The following is a 20,769-nucleotide window of genomic DNA, read 5'->3' on the forward strand; positions in this document are numbered from 1 at the left end:
TTCTTAACCTTAACAAATTTTATTTATAATTTATTATATGATTTAAAACGAATTTTTATATTAATAATTTTATATTTATATGTTATATTAGATAATTGATTATAACTTAATATAATAAAATTATCTAAATAAAAAAATATTATTAAAAAGATAATTCTTATATATATTGTGTTGTTATCTGAAAATAGTATTTTTGAATGTAAAATTTTAAATTTAAAAATTAAAATTTAAAATAATCTAAAATTAAATATTTGTCAACCAAAAAAAATTTGTATAAAGATATTTTCTATTATTCTTCCAATATGTGAGTGTTTGTAAGATTTTAACACAATATATTTATTTTGATGAAAATTTTAGCATATGCAAATAATTTAATATTTGATTTAAACTTTTTGAGAACCCAAATAATAATTTCTCATGTTGGCTTTTGAATTATTAAAACATAAATGCTTTGAATGGTGACCAGAGAACGAAAGAAAACACTGAATTCCTTATCATTCTCAAAAAAAATCACCATTCACAAGGAATAGTTTTTCCTTCTTGTTCCTCCCCATTCTTTTTTTCGTAGAGAAATATAGAACAAAAACATTTCTTGTTAAATTTGATAAGGAACAAACATTCTTTTTCATTCCTGCAATTTTATTCTTATATGTTCATTTTCTATTCGTTCCTCGTGTTCCCGAAAAGGTTACCAGTCGGAGCCAAAGTAATAAATATTCATAAACCGTATTTCTGTAACCCCCAACCGTTAATGGATGCATTGCCTAATTTACCGAGAGTGCCTATCATTGGACTGGCTAAGCATCAAGCTCACCCGTCTAAACTGCAGTCATCACAATGTCTCCGACTAAAAGTAGAAGGCAATGAGACACTGCCGTCTCAGCTGCTTTCCTCCATTGCTCACACTAATCCTTCACTTTTGTTAGGTTAGCTTCCGTGTCTTTTGTGTTTGTAGTTTCTACTTTCTTCTCAATTTCACTTCTCAGACTCTGAGACTCTATCTATTCATCAAACTCACTCACTTCTATTAAATCTGTATTAAGCTTCTTTAAATTGCCCACATTTTCATTTTCTTGTGTCTTATCTATCCATTACCCCTTTGTGCAAAATCTATGCTTCAACTTTCCTCATCTTAGTAGCTTGTTTCTGCTACTCCAACCGCAGAATTCAATTGGCTTATCTCTTTCCTCGCAAGAATTCATACGTTCTTTCCAGAGTTTCCATTTCCACTGCTGATAATAAGTCCTTTATGTTTGCTCTTTCTTCCTCGAGCTATCTAACACCTTTCTCTAAGTATTTAGATTTTTGTATCTCAGAGTCAGTCTCAAAAATCATAACTTTCTTATGTATATATAGAACCAAAATTTTAGAGATTTTAGCCACACTACAACGTGATCATGTGTAGAAGCTATCTTCAACCTCTACCAAGTTCTCTGTCCAAGAGAAAATAAAAAGGTAAGATATTTCAAAACTTTAAGTTGAAAACTTAGCCAGCATGTGTGTTAGTTATTATTTTAGCTTATGGTGGTTTTACTTGTTTGGTTGGTTAGATCTTGTGAAAAAATTGATATCTAACAAAAAATTAATAATATCATACAAGTGAAACACAATTAAAAATGAATACAATGTTTATAGATTATGCATTAAAAATTATTTAAAAATTAATATTTTATTATGAAAATTATTACAGAACAATATATTTAAAAGTATTCTTCAGTATGTTTGATTTTTCATAATCTTGATGCCTCAAATAAAGTCTTGGAAAAAAGTATCTGAAAAATAAGATAGAGTTATGAGAAAAACATAAGATAAAAAGTTAAATCATATTTTAGTAGACTTTTTACTAAGTCTACGTAAAGTTATTGTTTAGTAGACTTTAGTTGAAGTCTACAATAATGGAAAGGAAAGTTTTCATATCTAAAAATGTACATTTAGAAAATTTGAAAATACTTTGTTCTCAAAAATATTTCAAAAATAGTTTTTTTGTCATCTTTGTAACAAAGCAAAAATATAAAGTATGAATCTATAAACTTAGTTCATTGTAAACACAAAATATCTTTTTAATGAATATATGTAAAGCTTACTTTTTTGGGAAGATGATTTGAAAACTTTAGAAGAGAATACCTGCAAAATAAGATTAAATTATGAAAAATAAGATAAAAATTAAAATCATATTTTAGTAAACTTCTAATGAAATATGCTTAAAAGTCAAGGCTATGAGACTTCATTTGAAGTTTACCAGCCATAAGTTTTAAGTAGACTTCATTTGAAGTCTACTCTATAAAAAAAAAATAGATCTGAAAATATATACATTAAAAATATGAAATAAGTTTAAATATAAAAAACTTGTAAAAATATAATTTAGTAGAAAAAATATTAATAAATTAAAGACATAGAATTTTAATATATAACTTTATTTAAATATAAATACTAGAACACATATTTAAAATCTATAGATGTAAACCTTACATTTTTGGGAGGAGAAGAGAACAACTATGGAAGAAAATACCTTCAAAATAATATAAAATTATTAAAAAACATAGAAAAAAATTAAAGTCATATTTTTGTAAACTTCCAATGAAGTCTGCTTAAACTTTTTGTGGTTTAGTAAACTTCATATGAAATCTACCAACTTTAGTAAACTTCTTTAGAAGTCTACACTGTCTGATAATTTTCAGATCTGAAAAAAATCTATACATTTTGAAATGTGAAAATAATTTTAAATCTGAAAATACTTTACAAAATAGAATTTATAAGATAAACTAGTAGCAAATTATAAACTAGTAGCAAATTAATGCACAGAGCTTGATCTATAAATTTATTTGAATATAAACATATAAATACATATTTAAATTCTATTAATCTAAGACTTAAATTTTTAGAGGAGAAGATGAAATCCATGAGTGATAATACCTACAAAAAAAAAGATAATAAAATAACATAAAAATACACATTTAAAATCTATATATCTAAAACTTACATTTTTTAAAGGAAAAGATGAAAACCATGAATCATAATATCTAAAATGACAAGATAATATTGTGAGAAAGACTTGAGAAAATTTTAGAGAGAAAGAAGAGAAATGAGAGAGCTTTAGAAACAATTGAGAGAATTTTAGAGTGAAAAGAGAGAGTTTTAAGAACTTGTGGAGCCACTTTAGAGAGAGACTGTATAAATTTTGTTTATATAGGGAGACAAAAATGTAAATAGGCTAAAATTTAGGACACTGTAGACTTCTTTTGAAGTCTACTAAAATTAAAATTTTGGATTAGATTTTACTGTAACATAGTAGACCTTTTTGTAAGTCTACTATAATAATTTCATTATTGTTGTTTATTCTTCATTATTTTAATAATTTTAATATATGATTTATTAAATTTATTTCTTTATTTTTTAATAGTTATAGTATATGAATTCACAGAAACTTAACTTAGTTTAAATATAATGATTTTTTGTAAAAAAAAGTTGTAAAATATAGACTGAAAAAGACGTCTTCAGATAAATATACTTTATTGTAGGTCTACGAAACCCTAAACCACAAATCTCAAACCCTAAATGTTTTGCTTGATAATCAAAAAGTCTCAATTATACAAAATCTAAACTATTAAACATTAATATGCAGATTTAAGTTAATAAAACAAAAAAAAAGAATCTAAAATCTAACCCTATGAAATCAACCACTAAAAGACATAACATGTTAGAACCTTTTGTTTCTAAACTATGAACATTGTCTAACACATAATAACCAAATTAGTATATATTTTCAATATTGTTCAATTATATGAAATTTTAATTTATTTACTTCATATTATCCATTATATTGATGAGTAGTTAAAAATATCACAATAATTATTTTTATACATTTTCTAAATTAAATTATTAGATCAAATTAGAGTGTAGACTACAAAATAAATCTATAAGGTAGACTTCGTAGGAAGTCTATTTATATGTAGACCTCTTTTATTACGTGTAGACTTCCGAATGATAGAAACGTAAAATACATTTCTGTTTTTTTGTTTGGTCATAAGGGTTAAGTAGTACTTTCACTATCCTATTAGGTTGGTTTTACATTTGACTGAAAGTGGGGTACACTTTTAGGTTTGACTTGAATATTTGAGTTGGTTTTAGCAAATGTCCCTTAATTTTGAGAGATTATGATTTGAGAACTTTAGTTTTTGAGTTATTTTTCTAGAGTAATAAGAGTTGAGTTCTTATTCACTGATTCGCAATCCCGGTTTATTTTTGTATGTGACTGGTAACCATCGTAGTAACAATAAGAACGGATAGGAAAATTGATTAGAAATAAAATTTTAGAAATAATGAGAAATGATAGTATCTTATCAAAATTAATAAACAAATTGATTTGTTATATTAGTCTCTATAAACAAAAGAATGAAGAGGAATGAAAAAAGAAAACATATTCCTTATGAATGGTAAAAAGTTTAAGAAATATTAAGAAACGTAGTGTTTTTTCTCGTTCTCTTGTTCACCGTCACACCCAAAAACAATAATATCATCTAAATTTAAGTAGTACTATGCTTAATCTCGTCACCGGATCTGTGACATGAACAACAAACATTAGAGTGAAAATGCCGGACAATATTTTCAGGTTTCTAGAATTAGCCCGAAGACAGACTCCGGAAGATCTAAGAGGCGAAGCAAGCGTGGCAAGGTCCTGGTCAGGCTATGACTCAGAGGAGTCCTCTCCTTTTGACGTCACAATATCATTTCCTTCTTGGTCATCAACCTTATGTGCTACGCCTTAATGGTTATTGATTCCAACTTTGGGCTTTTTTAAGCAAACCCATCACAACATCCTTAAGCAGGAGCCCAAAAAATGATGTTACTCCGCCAACTTTCAACACTACGTCCATCAAACTCATAATTATTGGACCACAATCACAAAACTATAACCACCTCACTTTCTTGGCACAGAAGCCATTCGAATCTTTTTCTAAAAATGAGCAAACTTCAAAATGAAAACTGGAGGCGAAACAATAACACCAACGTTAACCTTAAATACCCATTAAATTTATAAAATCATGAATAAAACTCGGCCCAAATGTTACAATAGCAACACACATTCTATACATATTATTCCTCGCCTATGATACAGAATAACATTTGTACCAAGCCACCACAGAGAGATGTACTTCAAACTCAGAACACTGTTTCAAGGAAGTAGATCAGTTGAAGAATATTATAAGGAGATGGAAACCCTTATGCTGAGAGCTGACATACAAGAAAACAGATAAGCAACAATGACCAGATTCATGAATTGTCTAAACCGAGACATTATGGACAGATTTGAAGTTCATCATTATGTTCAAATTGAAAAGCTTATGCACAAGGCAATTATGTTTGAACAACAGTTGAAAAGAAGAAGGTACAAGCCTAGCTATGGAGCCACACTACAAGAAGGATGAAAAGACCAGAGAATCCAAATGATTCTCCAAGCCTAAAGTGGAGAAACAAAGTATTGAAGGAAAGGAAGTAGTCACTGCATCAAAAACCAGAAACATACAGTGCTACAAGTGTAAAGGTTATGGACGCTATGCCAGTAGCTGCTCCAACAAAAAGGTAATACTCATCAGAGAAAATGGAGAAATTGAATTAGAGGAAGAGGAACAATCTGAGTCTGAAGAAAAAAAGGTGAAAATGCCAGCTTGTGGAGAATTACTTGTCGCAAGAAGAACACTGAATCTGCAATCCAAGACTGTTGGAGATGAGAAAAAAGAGAATCTTTTTCATACTCGCTGTATGGTTCAAGGCAAGGTGTGCAGTTTGGTTATAGATGGAGAGAGTTGTACCAACGCTGCAAGTGAAACCATGGTTGAGAAATTTGGTCTGAATATCATGAAAAGACCAATATCCTACAAGTTACAATGGCTTAATGATAAAGGAGAGCTGGAGGTGAAACACCAAGTCAAGATACCATTATCTATTGGGAAGTATGAGGATGAGATATTGTGTAATGTCTTACCAATGGATGCTGGACACATACTGCTTGGAAGGCCTTGGCAATCCGATAGAAGAACTCTTCATGATGGTTTCAAAAACAAATACTCATTTGAGTACAAGTTAAAGAAGACTGTCTTAGTTCCTTTAACACCGCAAGAAGTCCATCTCGATCAGATATCTTTGAAGAAAAACAAAGCTTCATCAAAATCAAAGACTAAACAACCTGCCAATCTTTTGCTTCGGCCAAAGGGAAGTTCTTTACCTCACTTGTTGTTTGTTTTTAAAGAATGTTTAAACGTAACAAAGCCAGTGCAGGATCTTCCTAACAAAATACATATGCTTTTGCAGGAATTCAAAGATATCTTTCCAGAAGAGGCTCCACAAAAATTGCCACCTATCAGAGGAATAAATCATCAAACTGATTTTATCCCAGGAGCTTCACTTCCAAACAAGCCAGCCTATAGGACTAATCCTTTGGAGACCAAGGAACTACATCAACAAGTAACTGAGCTCATGGAGAAATGTCATATTTGTGAGAGCATGAGCCCATGTGCAGTCCCAGTCTTGCTTGTCCCAAAGAAAGATGGTAGCTGGAGAATGTGTGTTGATTGCAGAGCCATCAACAATATCACTGTAAAGTATGGACACCCCATTCCTAGATTAGATGATATGCTTGATGAGTTGCATGGTTCTAGCATCTTTTCTAAAGTTGATTTGAAAAGTGGAAATTACCAGATTAGAATGAAAGAGGGTGGTGAGTGGAAAATTGCATTAAAAATGAAACATGGGTGATATGAATGGTTAGTGATGCCATTTGGGCTGACTAATGCACCTAGTACTTTCATGAGACTAATGAACCATGTTCTTAGATCATTTATAGGTCATTTCGTTGTGGTTTACTTTGATGACATACTGATCTACAATAAAGACTTGAATGAACATATTGAGCATCTTAAAAAGGTTCTAGAAGTGCTTAGAAAGGAATCTTTGTTTGCTAACTTAAAGAAATGTACTTTTGGAGCAGATAACCTTGTCTTTTTAGGTTTTTTTTGTGAGTGCAGAAGGTATCCAGGTTGATGAAGCAAAGATCAAAGAAATCAAAGAATGGCCAAGCCCAAAGACAGTTGGTGAAGTGAGAAGCTTCCATGGTCTAGCTGGATTCTACAGGAGATTTGTTAAGGATTTTAGTACTTTGGCCGCACCACTGACTGAAGTAATCAAGAAAAACGTTAGGTTCAAGTGGGAACATGCACATGAAGAAGCATTCCAAGCCTTGAAAGAGAAACTCACCAATTCACCAGTTCTTACTCTTCCTGACTTTTCTAAAACATTTGAAATAGAATGTGATGCATCTGATGTTTGTGTAGGTGATGTGCTTATGCAGAAGAAGAAATCTATAGCTTTCTTTAGTGAAATATTCGGAGGGGATAATCTGAACTATCCAACGCATGACAAGGAGCTCTATGCGCTTGTGAGGGCTTTGCAAACATGGCAACACTATCTCCGGCCTAAAGAGTTCATCATTCACACTGATCATGAGTCTCTCAAGCATCTCAAAGGAAAACAGAAACTGAAACAAGAGACATGCTAGATGGATTGAATTCATAGAGACCTTTCTCTATGTGATCAAGTACAAGAAAGGTAAGGAAAATATAGTTGCTGATGCACTATCTCGAAGGTATGTTCTCTTAAACACTTTTGAAACCAAATTACTTGGGTTTGAGCATATCAAAACTTTATATGCCACTGATGCTGATTTTAAAGATATATATGCTTCTTGTGAGAAGTTTGGTCGTGGTAAATACTTCAAAAATGATGATTTTCTCTTCTTTGAAAATAGACTATGTGTGCCTAACTCTTCTTTGAGAGAATTATTTGTCAAGGAAGCTCACGTAGGTGGACTTGGAAGATATATAGGCGTGGCTAAAACATTGAATGTAATGCAAGAACACTTCTTTTGGCCACATATGAGAAGAGATGTAGAAAAAGCTTGTGAAAGGTGTGCCACTTGCAAACAAGCTAAGTCCAAAATCCAAAATCATTGTCTGTATACTCTTTTACCCATTCCTTTGCATCCATGACATGACATCTCAATAGATTTTGTTGTTGGGTTACTTACGACTAAAACTGGAAAAGATTCAGAGTTTGTAGTTGTGGATAGATTTTCTAAGATGGCTTATTTTATTACATGTCATAAGACTGATGATGCTGTGAATATTGCTAGTTTGATGTTTAAGGAAATTGTTAGACTTCATAGAATTTCTAGGATAATTTTTTTTCTGATAGAGATACCAAGTTTCTTAGCTTGTTTTGGAAGACCTTGTGGTCTAAGTTAGGGATTAAACTGTGTTTCTCTACTACTTGTCATCCACAGTCTGATGGTCAAACTGAAGTTGTCAATATAACATTGTCTACCTTATTGCATACATTGATTAAAAAGAACCTTATAACCTCAGAAGAATGTTTGCCTCATGTAGAATTTGTTGATAATCATGCTAAGCATTCTGCATCTAAGTTCTCTCCATTTGAAATTGTCTATGGTTTCAATTCTTCATCACCTTTGGATCTAATGCCTTTACCTTTGAGTTAAAGAGTTAGCTTGGATGGACAAAAGAAAGCTGAACTTGTTAGGCAGATACATGAGAAGGCACATAGCAATATAGAAAACAAGACCAAGCTGTACGCTAAGCAAGCTAACAAAGGAAGAAAGGAGATGATCTTTGAAGAAGGAGGCTTAGTTTGGATATACCTGAGGAAAGATAGATTCCATAATGAAATAAAATCTAAACTCATGCCTAGATTAGATGGTCCTTTCAAAATCATCAGGAAGATCAACAACAATGCCTATCAACTGGATTTCCAAGGTAAGTATAATGTAAGTTCAAGATAGAACAACTTGTACCAGAACATAAGGAAGTCAAATAATGCGACTCGGTGGATGCTACAAAATGGATGCGACCCCGTGAATACAACTCTGTGGATGCGACTGAATCGAAGCAATCCAATGGATACAATTTTGTGGATGGAACTGGGTGGATGCAATCCCGTAGATGTCATTTTGACGATTAAAATGTACCACTTGGTCTGATGACTAGGTCTAAGCAAGCAAGGTTCCAGCAAGCTATTCACCAACTCCTACACACTATCCAGGGCAGTGTAGAGTGTACTGATCCAACCACACTGGTTTTGATTCAAGCCGCCTAGCTCATTCATCAAGAGAGGTGTTGTGACTTGCACTCTTTTCCTTAGTTTGGTTTTGTCCCACTGAGTTTTCCAAACAACGTTTTTAATGAGGCTTGGACACAACATTACACATGAGCCTCTTGATGAAACCATGCTCATCTCTCTTCCAATTTTTGTCCATGAAGAGGAGTCCAGAAGTCTATTTTTAAATTTGAGCTTTAGTCTTTGTTTGGATTAATTAAGTTGTGTGTTTCCAAGAAGTTGTGCATGTACAGTCTTCTTCTCTTTATATATCTGGTCGAAAACTCAATAAGAATCATCAAACTCTTTTCTAATAAAAATTCTCTATGAATCTTGTTTGATCAAGATTGTCTAGTGTATTTCGGATCTTTGATTCTTACATTGCAAGCAAATCCTTGATAGTCCAAGAGTCATTCCGCAACTCTTAGAAATATCATCTCAATCTACTGTTTATTTAATCATCATAATCGTTGGAGAGCATTCATGGACATGATCATCTTATCCAGGATCACTTCAATAAATATAGTGCAATATATGATCTTCGTACACAGATGAAATTACACAAAAATACCACACGTTCTAAAATAAAAATGCTCCATGAGTTGGATAAACTACTAGCTTTCAACAAAATTTCAATAAAAGAATTATTTGTATCCATTTCATTCAAGATAGCACTAAATGTGTTTTTCCCAACAATCACGTTTGCAACATTTTCTTATTAAACCAAGTTTTTGATTCCCTATTTTCTTGTTTTAAACTTAAACCAGTAGTATTTTTTTTATTGATGAATCTGGGGGTATTCCGGGCCTATGGAAAGGCCAAGACTAATCTACAAGGGAAGGTGCAGTCCATGAATAGATCCTCTCTCCGGGTATTCAAATGGGCCGAAAGCAATAGCCTATATCCATGTTAGGTGTTCACGAAGAATGTGACTTAGTTTCGCATAGCAGATGGATCGAACTTGAAACGTGTTGGCCTCCCAAACTCTTTTCCTTACCACTTGACCACAAGCTCCCCTTTACCAGTAGTATTTTTGTTTTGCTAAAATACTTTATTAGTGGTTATACTTAATTACTTTTTGAAAAATACAAAAACAATGTGACAGGATGGTATGATCATGATTCATGAGGGTATATGATGCAACGACGAGACATTCCCAAGGACAATAAGCAGGCTTGTAGCTCATGGCATTATCTACCGAATAAGGACTGAGCGAAATAATAGACTTCCATCGCCTACTCTCCGCCCCACACTCAAGGTAATTAATCACTAATAATTGAAAATGTAATGCTCGCAATAAATTAAAACGCAAAGAATATGGTGATCTTATGTTAATTATTAAATTTTATCGTTTATCGTTATCCTTTTTTGTAGTGAATTATATTTCTAATTTTTAACCATTTTTTCAAAATGCAAATATGAATTGGTAAGATATCATTGGTTAAATAAACCTCAGAGGTGAACCTAAGAATTTCTCTTATACAAATCTGTCTCACATATGACAATGACTAAGTCCAACTCTTACTAGGTTATAACACTCTTCCTCATTTTTATTCTCTTTTTGGCAAGGGAGAGTCTGCTGCAATCTCTCTTTGTAATATTTAAATTAACAAACATTCTCATTATTATGAAACAAATTAATACTTTTTGGAGAATTTTCATGTTTACCACTTTCTTAGTACCATTATTTATATTTACCACCACTAAAGATATATTTTCAAAAATACATTATTCATTAAGTGGCAAAAGACTCTTATACTCGTATTCTCTCTCTATATATAATAAATAATTATTTAAATAAATAAAAAATATTTTTTATGTTTTTGGATTATACTTTACCAAATTCGAACTTTTTTCTAATTTTTCTTTTATTTTTTTCGATTTCTCTTTTTCTTTTCAAAATATCTTTTTGAAAATAAAAAATTATTTTTGAAACTATTTTTACTTTTTTTTATAATTTCTTATATATTTATTAGAATTTTAAATTTCACATTCCAATTTTACCCCACTCTTCAACTCTAAACCCTAAATTTATATTAGTTAACTCTAAGGTTATAAATGTATTTTACATTTTATTAAAAATGAAGGTAAAAATATTTAGTGTAAACATGAAAATTAATACTATGAATATGGTATTTCTGGCAATTTCCCTACTTTATTTTTTATTAAAAAACAAATTAATACTTACCAAAATAGTTCATGAGGTTATAAAATTAGAATCGATATGTGTTCTTGATTGTTGTACGCACGTAAGACATGCACGAGCTGTAAATACGACCACATTGTAATTTGGTAATATATGAATAACGACTCTTCGTATAATGTTGGGCCACCTTCCATCCTGCAGTACAACAAAAGAAGGAAAAACAAACGCAAAAACTTATTGTTCCATTTGGGCGTTATCGTCATGGAATAAGATCGAATATTAGCAACGTCAATAATCTTACCAAACTTACATTTATTTCCAGTATCGATGTATGATGAAAAGTTCGTGAGAATAAATGTTTTCATGGTTGGTTAAGAGGCCACGCAATCCTCAACACAACAAAGTTAAAAGATTATTCTGGAGATATTGATCTACGATCTCGAGTCTTCACCAAGAAGAGTTCTACGTTTATCATGGATATGTGTGTATGACAAAGGGTAAGCTTTAACTAAGGTTTTGAAACTGTGTCACATGTAGATCTCGTTTTGGCTCACAAAAGCCTCGTTATAAATAAATTGCATTACAATAATTTTATTTAGGCAGGGCCAAAAAACACCAGAACCGAAGAATCGAACCATAATCGAAACAAAATACCTGAATCGGAAGTCGGGCCAAAACCCTAAAATATCCAAATGATATCACATATTTCTATCCAAAACAACCGAACCAAACCGAAACCAAATCGAGAACATAACATGTACCTAAATATATAAAAATATTAGTAACACATATCTATAACATAACAAAAAATATATATATAATTATTTTATAAAAGTTTATAATTTAAAAGTTTATAAAAGTATCCAAAAATATTTGAAAGAAATTAAATTAAATTAAAGTATCCAAACTACCTAAAATATCAGGATATTTTTATCTGAAATATCAAACATAACCCAAAATATCATATATTTTTATCTGAATCATAATAGTTATTCGATATTTTAATCCAAAACACCAAATATTTAACCCAAATTATCCAAACTATCCGCTATCCGAAGTAACCGAACCGGAACCTGAATCAAATAGAAATGATTTTTAGGCATTTTCTGGTTTCTAGTTTTACTATCCGAATCGAACCTAAAACTATCCTAATCGAACTGAAAATTGGTCATGTAGTAAATAGATCTTTTAGCCCCTTAGCCGAATTAACCGATATCTAAAATACCCAAATCATACTGAACCGATACTCGACCTAGTTTTATCTATGAATTGATAAGACAGAGCATCATAAAGCACAAATTTTTGTAAATGGTCAACACACAACACATGTCCGAATCCAAATTTTTCTGGTTAATACAATATTACAATCAAACGTTAGATCCCTTGGGTTTTTTGAGATCCAATGGGTCCGAACTTTCTAATTTTGAAAAAAAAAAATGAAAGTTATGCACTATGCATGCAGTATCACATTAATTACTAGTACTTAATGGTTCAAAGATCCTTGAGCATGACCAAACTTTTCTATTGAGCTGAAAGATTTTATGAAGTTGAAAAACAGATACGTGGAATTCTTAGTTGTTTTTGTTCTTCGTTCGAAAAATGTTTCGTCTGATTCATTAGTTAAAATAACAAAAAAATTTTATAGATAATTGTATTACATTGATTATTTTTTTCTGGTATGATTTTCCAGACTATCTCAAGCTTGAGTAATAAAACAACTGTCTGAAGAAACAAAAATTAAGTTTACTTAATCTGGTAAAATATATATTTAGACGTTCAAAATATATGGCCGTACTATGAAGACATGACTTGATTCTTCCGTAGCAAATATTCCTCACATTTTATATTTTATGTACGTTTTACCGAAGAACTTATAGTTTATTCTTTTCGCTGTGAAATATACTCCCACTATTTTAATATTCATTATTTAAAATGTGCTCTCTATTTAAAATTCTAGATTTCGGGATAAAGTGAATTCTCTAGAAAAAGTGCTACATCAAACACAATATGACAGCTTTACGTACCTTATATAAATGACCCTTATAGACCCTTCAATGCATCAAACACGGAAACTCATCAGTCACTTCTTATCTTCACCCAGAGACATCAAGCTCCCTATTATAAGTTCTTCAACTTTCCAATAGTCATCATCCCTAGTATATCTCTTATCTCAATCAAGACACTCAGTTTGATACTTTGCGGCTTCCAAAACTCTTTCACATTATAACATCAATGGAGAAGCTACAGAAGATGATTTCCGGAAAGTCGGTAGTTATCTTTAGCAATAACTCTTGCTGCATGTCTCACACAATCAAGACTCTCTTCTTAGACTTTGGCGTCAACCCGACGATCTATGAGCTAGACGAGATCAGCAGAGGAAAAGAGATTGAGAAAGTATTGGCTCAGCTCGGCTGCAGCCCAACCGTTCCGGTGGTGTTCATAGGAGGGCAGCTCGTTGGTGGAGCCAATCAAGTTATGAGTCTTCATCTCAATCGCTCTCTCGTTCCGATGCTTAAACGCGTTGGGGCTTTGATTTAAATATAAACTTAATTAAACGTACTTTAATCATCTATAATGTACTAGACTAGTCAAAAACTGACAATAGCACAATACATGTATGAATCAATTAAAATAATAATATGAATGTATGAATATGTTTCTCTTGTCTATCTAAGTTTTTTTTTTTTTTGAAAAATCTATCTATCTATCTAAGTTTTTTAAAAGATAGTTATATGGGGATACCTATTTTGTTAATGTGGGGTTATACTTATCTTATAATAAAATCAGCTAATGTTGGATTTCTAACTTTCCATGATTATATTTATAATAAAATACATACATGCATGAATTTTAGAAAAAATCAGATGCGGTAAAGCACATGTAGGCAATTTATGCCCCAATCCGCTTATTTGCACATGTTCCAATATATATGAGAAAGAGGTGAGACAATAAGCTGAATATCAGCAGGTAATGTAGTAAAGTAAACAACTAACAGTCTAACAATGTAGAAGGCTATTGTCTCACCTCTTTCTCATATATTGGAACCAGTGGTAGATCCAAGAATGCATTTAAGAGGTGTCAAAAATACACAAAGATGTCAACAGTGAGTTTTGAGCTGGAGGTTTGGAGGTGTCAACATGGGACTTTTTCCGGCAGAGCTGCTAACTTTTCAATGTTTTAAAGAACAAATTATTATTTTTACTGACTTAAGGGTGTCAGCTGACACCCTATTAGATACCCTATTGGATCAAGTGGATCCGCCTCTGATTGGAACATGTGCAAATAAGCGGGTTGGGGCATACACACTTTTAAGGCGAAACCGTTGTTTATGTTAGACTATTAGTTGTATACTTTACTACGTTAGCTTTCTATACTTGCTACATCAGTCGATTGCAAGATATTAAAGATATCAAACCATAAATTTTATACACATAGTACAAACTGTATTCTTCACGTTTCTCTCTCTAACCTAAAACGCTCTCCATTTTCTCTTCAAAAACTCGTAGCGTTCAATAATGGCAACTAGCTTCAGCCTAGATCACGAGGCACTAGATTGATGTTTAATCTGAACTTGGTACGTACTCAAAATTTGCACAAATTTGATGATGAGTTATTTGAAAGACGTTTATTGATGATCAAGAAGACAATTACAAGAGAACTATAAGAATTTATGAGATCTAGGTCAAATAGGCAAGAACAAGCAGATCAAAGTAAAACCCTGATTTCTGTGCCAAAAAGTATGTATTTTTGCAAATGGACTTCTCGGTCCTCAACCATCTCTTTATATACAAGTCCTGTTTCTTTTTTCCTTTAAGTCTGTCTAAACTTATGCCGACATCAAATTAGCTGTGTGTCAACTTCAACTGATCTGGGCTGAGTTATGTTTATTCGATGGGCATTATCTGAGGGATGTAACCCATCCACAACAATAAGTCTCCCCCAGATCATTGTGAGAGGCGAACTCGATCTCATGAATTTATAAAGTGGGTTTTGCGAATAAAGAACTCGGTGCATGTCTTCCAAGAAAATTGGAATTTACATATTGGCAATCGCATGGAATCCGACAGTTTAATTTTGAACCATATGAATCCTGGTTTATTTCTAACCACTTGTTTAATCCTAAATCTGACCCCGATATAGCAAAGAATTGGAATCGTTTCCCCAGATATGTCGAGAATCGTATCGCCCCCTTAGGAATTAGACCTTCTGATTATGTCTCCACGTTTGCTGCCACCATGAATTTCTCGAGATATATCTTCAATTCTTAGATGCTTGAGAAAGGGAAAGTAAATAATTGTCTCAAGTCCTGATCAGGACATCTCTGACGGATCTAGTTCAATTGATGATCGGATTAGGACTCACCAGAGAACCTTAAGAGACACTGCCGGTTTAAGTTTTGAGCAACGGCAATTAATTCTTCATGCGAAACATACATTTATAGCTTATGATGATGATCAAGAGGCGAGAGATGATCATTCTGAAGAAGTTTTGGTCTGTGATTCTGAAAAATGAAGAAGGGATCCTATACCTCTTAGACAATCTGTATATCCGGTCTTGTTATAGTAAAGTATTGAAGTTTACCCACCAAGCTGTGGAAGTAGGTGGGGTTTGTGAAGAACTCTTCCTGATGTGGAACTCTAAAGAGCTGAAGTGGTAATTGTGTGGGCATGGGAGTGCAGTCTAACATTGATGCTACTTGAAAAAATTATGTAGTGTATTTGTCTTTATTGAGGAACAGACCCGTATGAGTGAAGAAAGCTTGTATCCCAAAAAATAGCTCAACTGCCCCAAGTCTTTCATTCCAAAATTCTTTTTCAGACATATGTGAAGCTTCAGGATCAGAGATGAATTATTGCCTTTCAACACCATGTCCTCCACGAGAAAAAAGAGGAACATAATTTCATTGTTTCGTTGGCATACAAAATAGTGAAATATCTCATGTGTCCATGATTCTGATTGGTGCATCTCGAGAAAAAGAACATGGGATGTCCCTAATCATGTATATTATAATGTTGAGACAAAAGAAACCCTAATGAATGAAGATAATTTAACATTTTAAGTCTATAATTTTCCAAAATGAAGTGATACATGATGGTATATGTTGGTAGAAGACATATATCCTGAGAAATATCATGATAAATCAACTAATTATGAAAACAAGACTGATATAATGGATGTTTGATTTAATTCAGGTTCCTCTTGGGCTGGTTTATTTGGTAAACATGAGGATCTTAGTTTCCCTGCATATGTGTATTTAGAAGGTACTGATAAGCATCATGTATGGTTGTAGAGCTCTTTGTTAACAAACATCACAACAAAAGGAAAATCTCCCTATTCTACCGTTATAACACATGGTTTTGTACTAGATGAGAATGGTACGAAAATTAGCAAGTCTTTGGGTAATGTGGTTGACCCACATATGCTCATTGATGGACGGAAAACTAAAAGTACGTGTTGGGATTCGTCAGAGACTTCGTCAAGAATTAGCAAGTTTTTGGGTAGTGTGGTTGACCCAAATATGCTCATTGATGGACGGAAAACTAAAAGTACGCATTAGGATTCGTCATATTAGGAAATGAAAATATCACTTTTATGGAGTTTTAGAAGCTGAGATGACCCTCGAAATATTACTTTCATGGTTTATGGAAGTTGGAAGTATTTTGGAAATATTTCTAATAGGTTTATGGAAAGTGGTGAATGCCCTAATCCAACTATGTTAATGTAATAGATTCCTACTATATAAGAGGAGCTCGTGCGTACTCTTCTCTCTCGTCAAGAAGCCTATTGTAAGCTTGTAAGAGAGAGAGAGAGAGAGGGAGAGAGGGAGAGGGAGAGGGAGAGGGAGAGAGAGAGAGAGAGAGAGAGAGAGAGAGAGAGAGAGAGAGAGAGGTTATATATCTTTGTAGTTATAATGAATTGTTTCTTGTCAGGCCCGACAGACGTAGCCATTCTAGGTAAACTATGGGTAAACAATTATTTGTGTCCATCTTCTATATTTTCCGTTTTATTATTTTATTCTCCATTATTATACAAGCTTATACTTTCTAACATACATCGGCGAGTTTGTCAAAGAGGAGTTATTCTTGGGTTCACCCCCTAGGGTGAACCTCTAGGTTCACCAACCAATAGTATTTGGTTATTTGATATTTGATATCTTTTAAAAAAAGAAACAAAATAATAAGAAATTAAATTTATATTATATCATTAAATAAAAATATAAAAACACCTAAAAAATATCAATAATTGCAAAATAAAAAAACTAATATCGTCAACGCCGTCAGTACAATACTAAACTTTAAACCCTAAACCCTTGCGTAAATCCTAAAACTTTGGATAAATCTTAAACCCTAAAAGATATTAAAATGAAATTTTAATAATACTTAACCATAAATCCTAATCACTAAACCCTAAACCCTTGGGTAACCCATGAACCCTTGAATAAATGATAAACTCTAGGGTTCGTGGTTTCTCCAATGGTTTAGGGTTTAATGATTAGGATTTAGGGTTTAGTGTTATTAACATTTAGTTTTTAATATTTATGTTTTAGGGTTTACGATTTACCCAAGGGTTTAGGGTTTAGTGATTAGGATTTAGGATTTAGTGTTATTAACATTTAGTTTTTAATATTGATGTTTTAGGGTTTAGGATTTATCCAAAGTTTTAAAGTTTATCGAAAAGCTTAGGGTTTAGAATTTATGATTTAGAGTTTAGGGGTTAGCATTGTGCTGGCGGCATTAACGATGTTAGTTTATTATTTTTTTTTGCAATTATTACTATTTTTAGGCATTTTTATATTTTTATTTAAAAGATATAATATAAATTAAATTTCTTATTATTTTGTTTCCTTTTTTAAAAGATATCAAATATCAAATAACCATAAACTATTGGTTGGTGAACCTAGAGGTTCACCTTAGGGGTCTAGGTTCACCCTAGGGGTGAACCCAAGAATTACTCGTCAAAGAGTGTGTCGGAGTTTGTGTGTTTAATTGTGGTTTAAAGTCAAACAGTTTTTCTATTGTGGTTTCAACAAAGTGGTATCAGAGCCAGGTGGGGGTTGTCAATGGCGAATGCAAGAATTGAAGTGAAGCGGTTTGATGGGAAGGGATACTTCTCATTGTGGAAGAAGAGGATGCTATGTATGTCCTTGGTTTAAAGGATGTATTAGAAGAGTCTATGTCACCTTCTATATCAGCGATTCAGAAGGATGAAGATGGTGATTTTTACATGGAGCGGTTGGTGAAAGAGGAAGCTTAAAGCCTTGAAAGATCAGGGAAGACGATGAATCTGATCATTCTCAATGTTGGAGATCACTTGTTAAGCAAGATCAAGTTGTGTACTCGGAGTATGGATGAGAATATAAATTAATTCTTGAAGATTGTCTCTTACCTGTCAAGCGTGAATGGAACTGTGTCAGAGGAGATACAAGCGATTCTGCTCCTGAATTCACTTCCTTCACGGTTCAACTCTTTCAAGGAAACGCTTAAGTACGGAAAGGATACATTATCGTTAGAAGAGGTAACAAGTGTAGCAAAGTCTAGGGATCAGGATCTGAAGACCTCTACTGCTTCACATGATAATGGTGAAGGATATTATGCTAGAGGAATGACTGAGAAGAAAGATCATGTGAGGAACGATAAGGGCAAGTCTAGATCGGCCTCAGGGTCTAGGATAACTTGTTGGTTCTCCAAGAAGCAGGGACACACCAAGAGGGAGTGTTATGCATACAAGAAGAAGCATGGTAGAGGAGAAGACGAAGCTGAAGCAGCCGTTGTGATAGATCCTGATTCAGAGAATGATGCACTGTCGGTTTCAGATAAGTTGCATCATGATAAGTGGGTGATTGATTTTGGATGTTCCTATCACATGACGTGTATGAGGGATTAGTTTCACATGTTCCAAAAGCTGACTTTGGGACAAGTTCTTCTTGGTAATAATTGTGCGGTTGGAGTGCAAGGGATTGGTACAATCAACATCAAAGGTTACGATGGTTCTGTGAAGACACTCACGAATGCCATGTATATTCTGGAGTTTAGTAGGAACTTGATATCTACTGGAACCTTGGATATTTTAGGCTTTAAGCACAGTGGTAGACATGTTAAGACTAGGTTTTACAAGCATGGTAAATTAGCTTTTCAGGGAACCTTGTTTGGGTCATTGTACATGTTAGATGGTAAAACTGTTTCAGGTGAAGTGAACAAAAGCGTCATGAAAAAAAAATCTAAGGATGAGACAGTCTTGTGGCATAGACGTCTTGGACACATGAGTATGAAGAATCTACAGATTCTGGCCTGAAAGGGGGTGATTGATAAGAGGAAGATTGGAGTTTTGTGAGAGCTGTGTGATGGGGAAGTAGAAGATTTCAAGCTTCCACATCGGGAAACATGATACAGGTGAAGCTCTAACGTTTGTACATGCTGATTTATGGGGATCTCTGAATGTGATGCCAAATCTGTCAGGAAATCAATACTTCTTGTCTATTATTGATGATTACACAAGGAAGGCCTAAGTATATTTCTTAGCTGATAAATGTGAAGCATTTAGCAAATTTTGAAGAAGTTTGTGAAGAATCAAGTCTGGAAGAAGGTAAATTGTCTTAGAACATAAAATAGACTTGAATTCTGTAACGTAGAGTTTAACAACTTCTACAAGCACCATGGAATCATGAGACATAGGACATGTGCACATACACCACAGCAGAACGGTGTAGCTGAACGTATCAACATGACTCTGATGGAGAAGGTGAGATGTTTTCTGGTGGAGTCGGGTATAGAGGAACAATTCTAGGCTGAAGTGGTGTCTATGTCAGCATATGTGACAAACATGAGTCCATCTTCTGCCATAGATTGGTACAATGAACAGGAACTTTGGTTGGACAAGAAGCGTGGTTATCTGCACCTAAGAAGATTTCGATCATCGGTTTACGTCCATGCAGATCAAAAAAGCTCAAGGCCAGAGCTAATAAGAGAATCCTCGTCAGTTATCCATCAGGTGTGAAAAGATACAAAGTTTGGCTTCTTCAAACGAAAAAGTGTGTTATTAGCAAGAATATGATATTTACAGAATATAAGGTCTACAAGGATTTGAATTTCTGCGAGGTAAAAGCAGTTGACACAGCTGTGCTGGGAGTTCGAGCAGGATCTGCGTCAGAACCGGAAGTTGAGACTTCAGGTGGAGCTGTTGACGAAACAGTTGAGTCAGCTGTTGACGTAGATGAAGAAGGTGAACGTCTGGAAGGATATCAGCTAGCAAGAGATTTAGTTCGGAGAAGAATAGTACCACATGCACAGTAATATGACTCAGAGGATGTAGCAGCATTTGCGCTATATGTATCTGATGATGTATGTGATGAAGAACCTCAAGAGTATCATGGAGTGATGAACATCAAAGAGAGAAGACCGTGGGATGAAGCATGTAGTGAAGAGATGACTTCACTGGATAAGAACCAAACCTGGAAGCTT

At 33.3% G+C, this 20,769-nt stretch overlaps 1 protein-coding gene across 1 annotated transcript; it reads left to right on the forward strand.

The window, feature by feature from the left end:
* Positions 1-11,073: 11,073 nt before the first annotated feature.
* Positions 11,074-17,577, forward strand: LOC103833517 (monothiol glutaredoxin-S4). The gene has a single exon (XM_033277595.1). The coding sequence runs from the start codon at positions 13,544-13,546 to the stop codon at positions 13,847-13,849; it is 306 nt and encodes a 101-aa protein (XP_033133486.1). The 5' UTR covers positions 11,074-13,543; the 3' UTR covers positions 13,850-17,577.
* Positions 17,578-20,769: the final 3,192 nt, after the last annotated feature.

This window comes from Brassica rapa, chromosome A08 (assembly GCF_000309985.2).
Source record: "Brassica rapa cultivar Chiifu-401-42 chromosome A08, CAAS_Brap_v3.01, whole genome shotgun sequence".
NCBI classification, from domain to species: domain Eukaryota; kingdom Viridiplantae; phylum Streptophyta; class Magnoliopsida; order Brassicales; family Brassicaceae; genus Brassica; species Brassica rapa.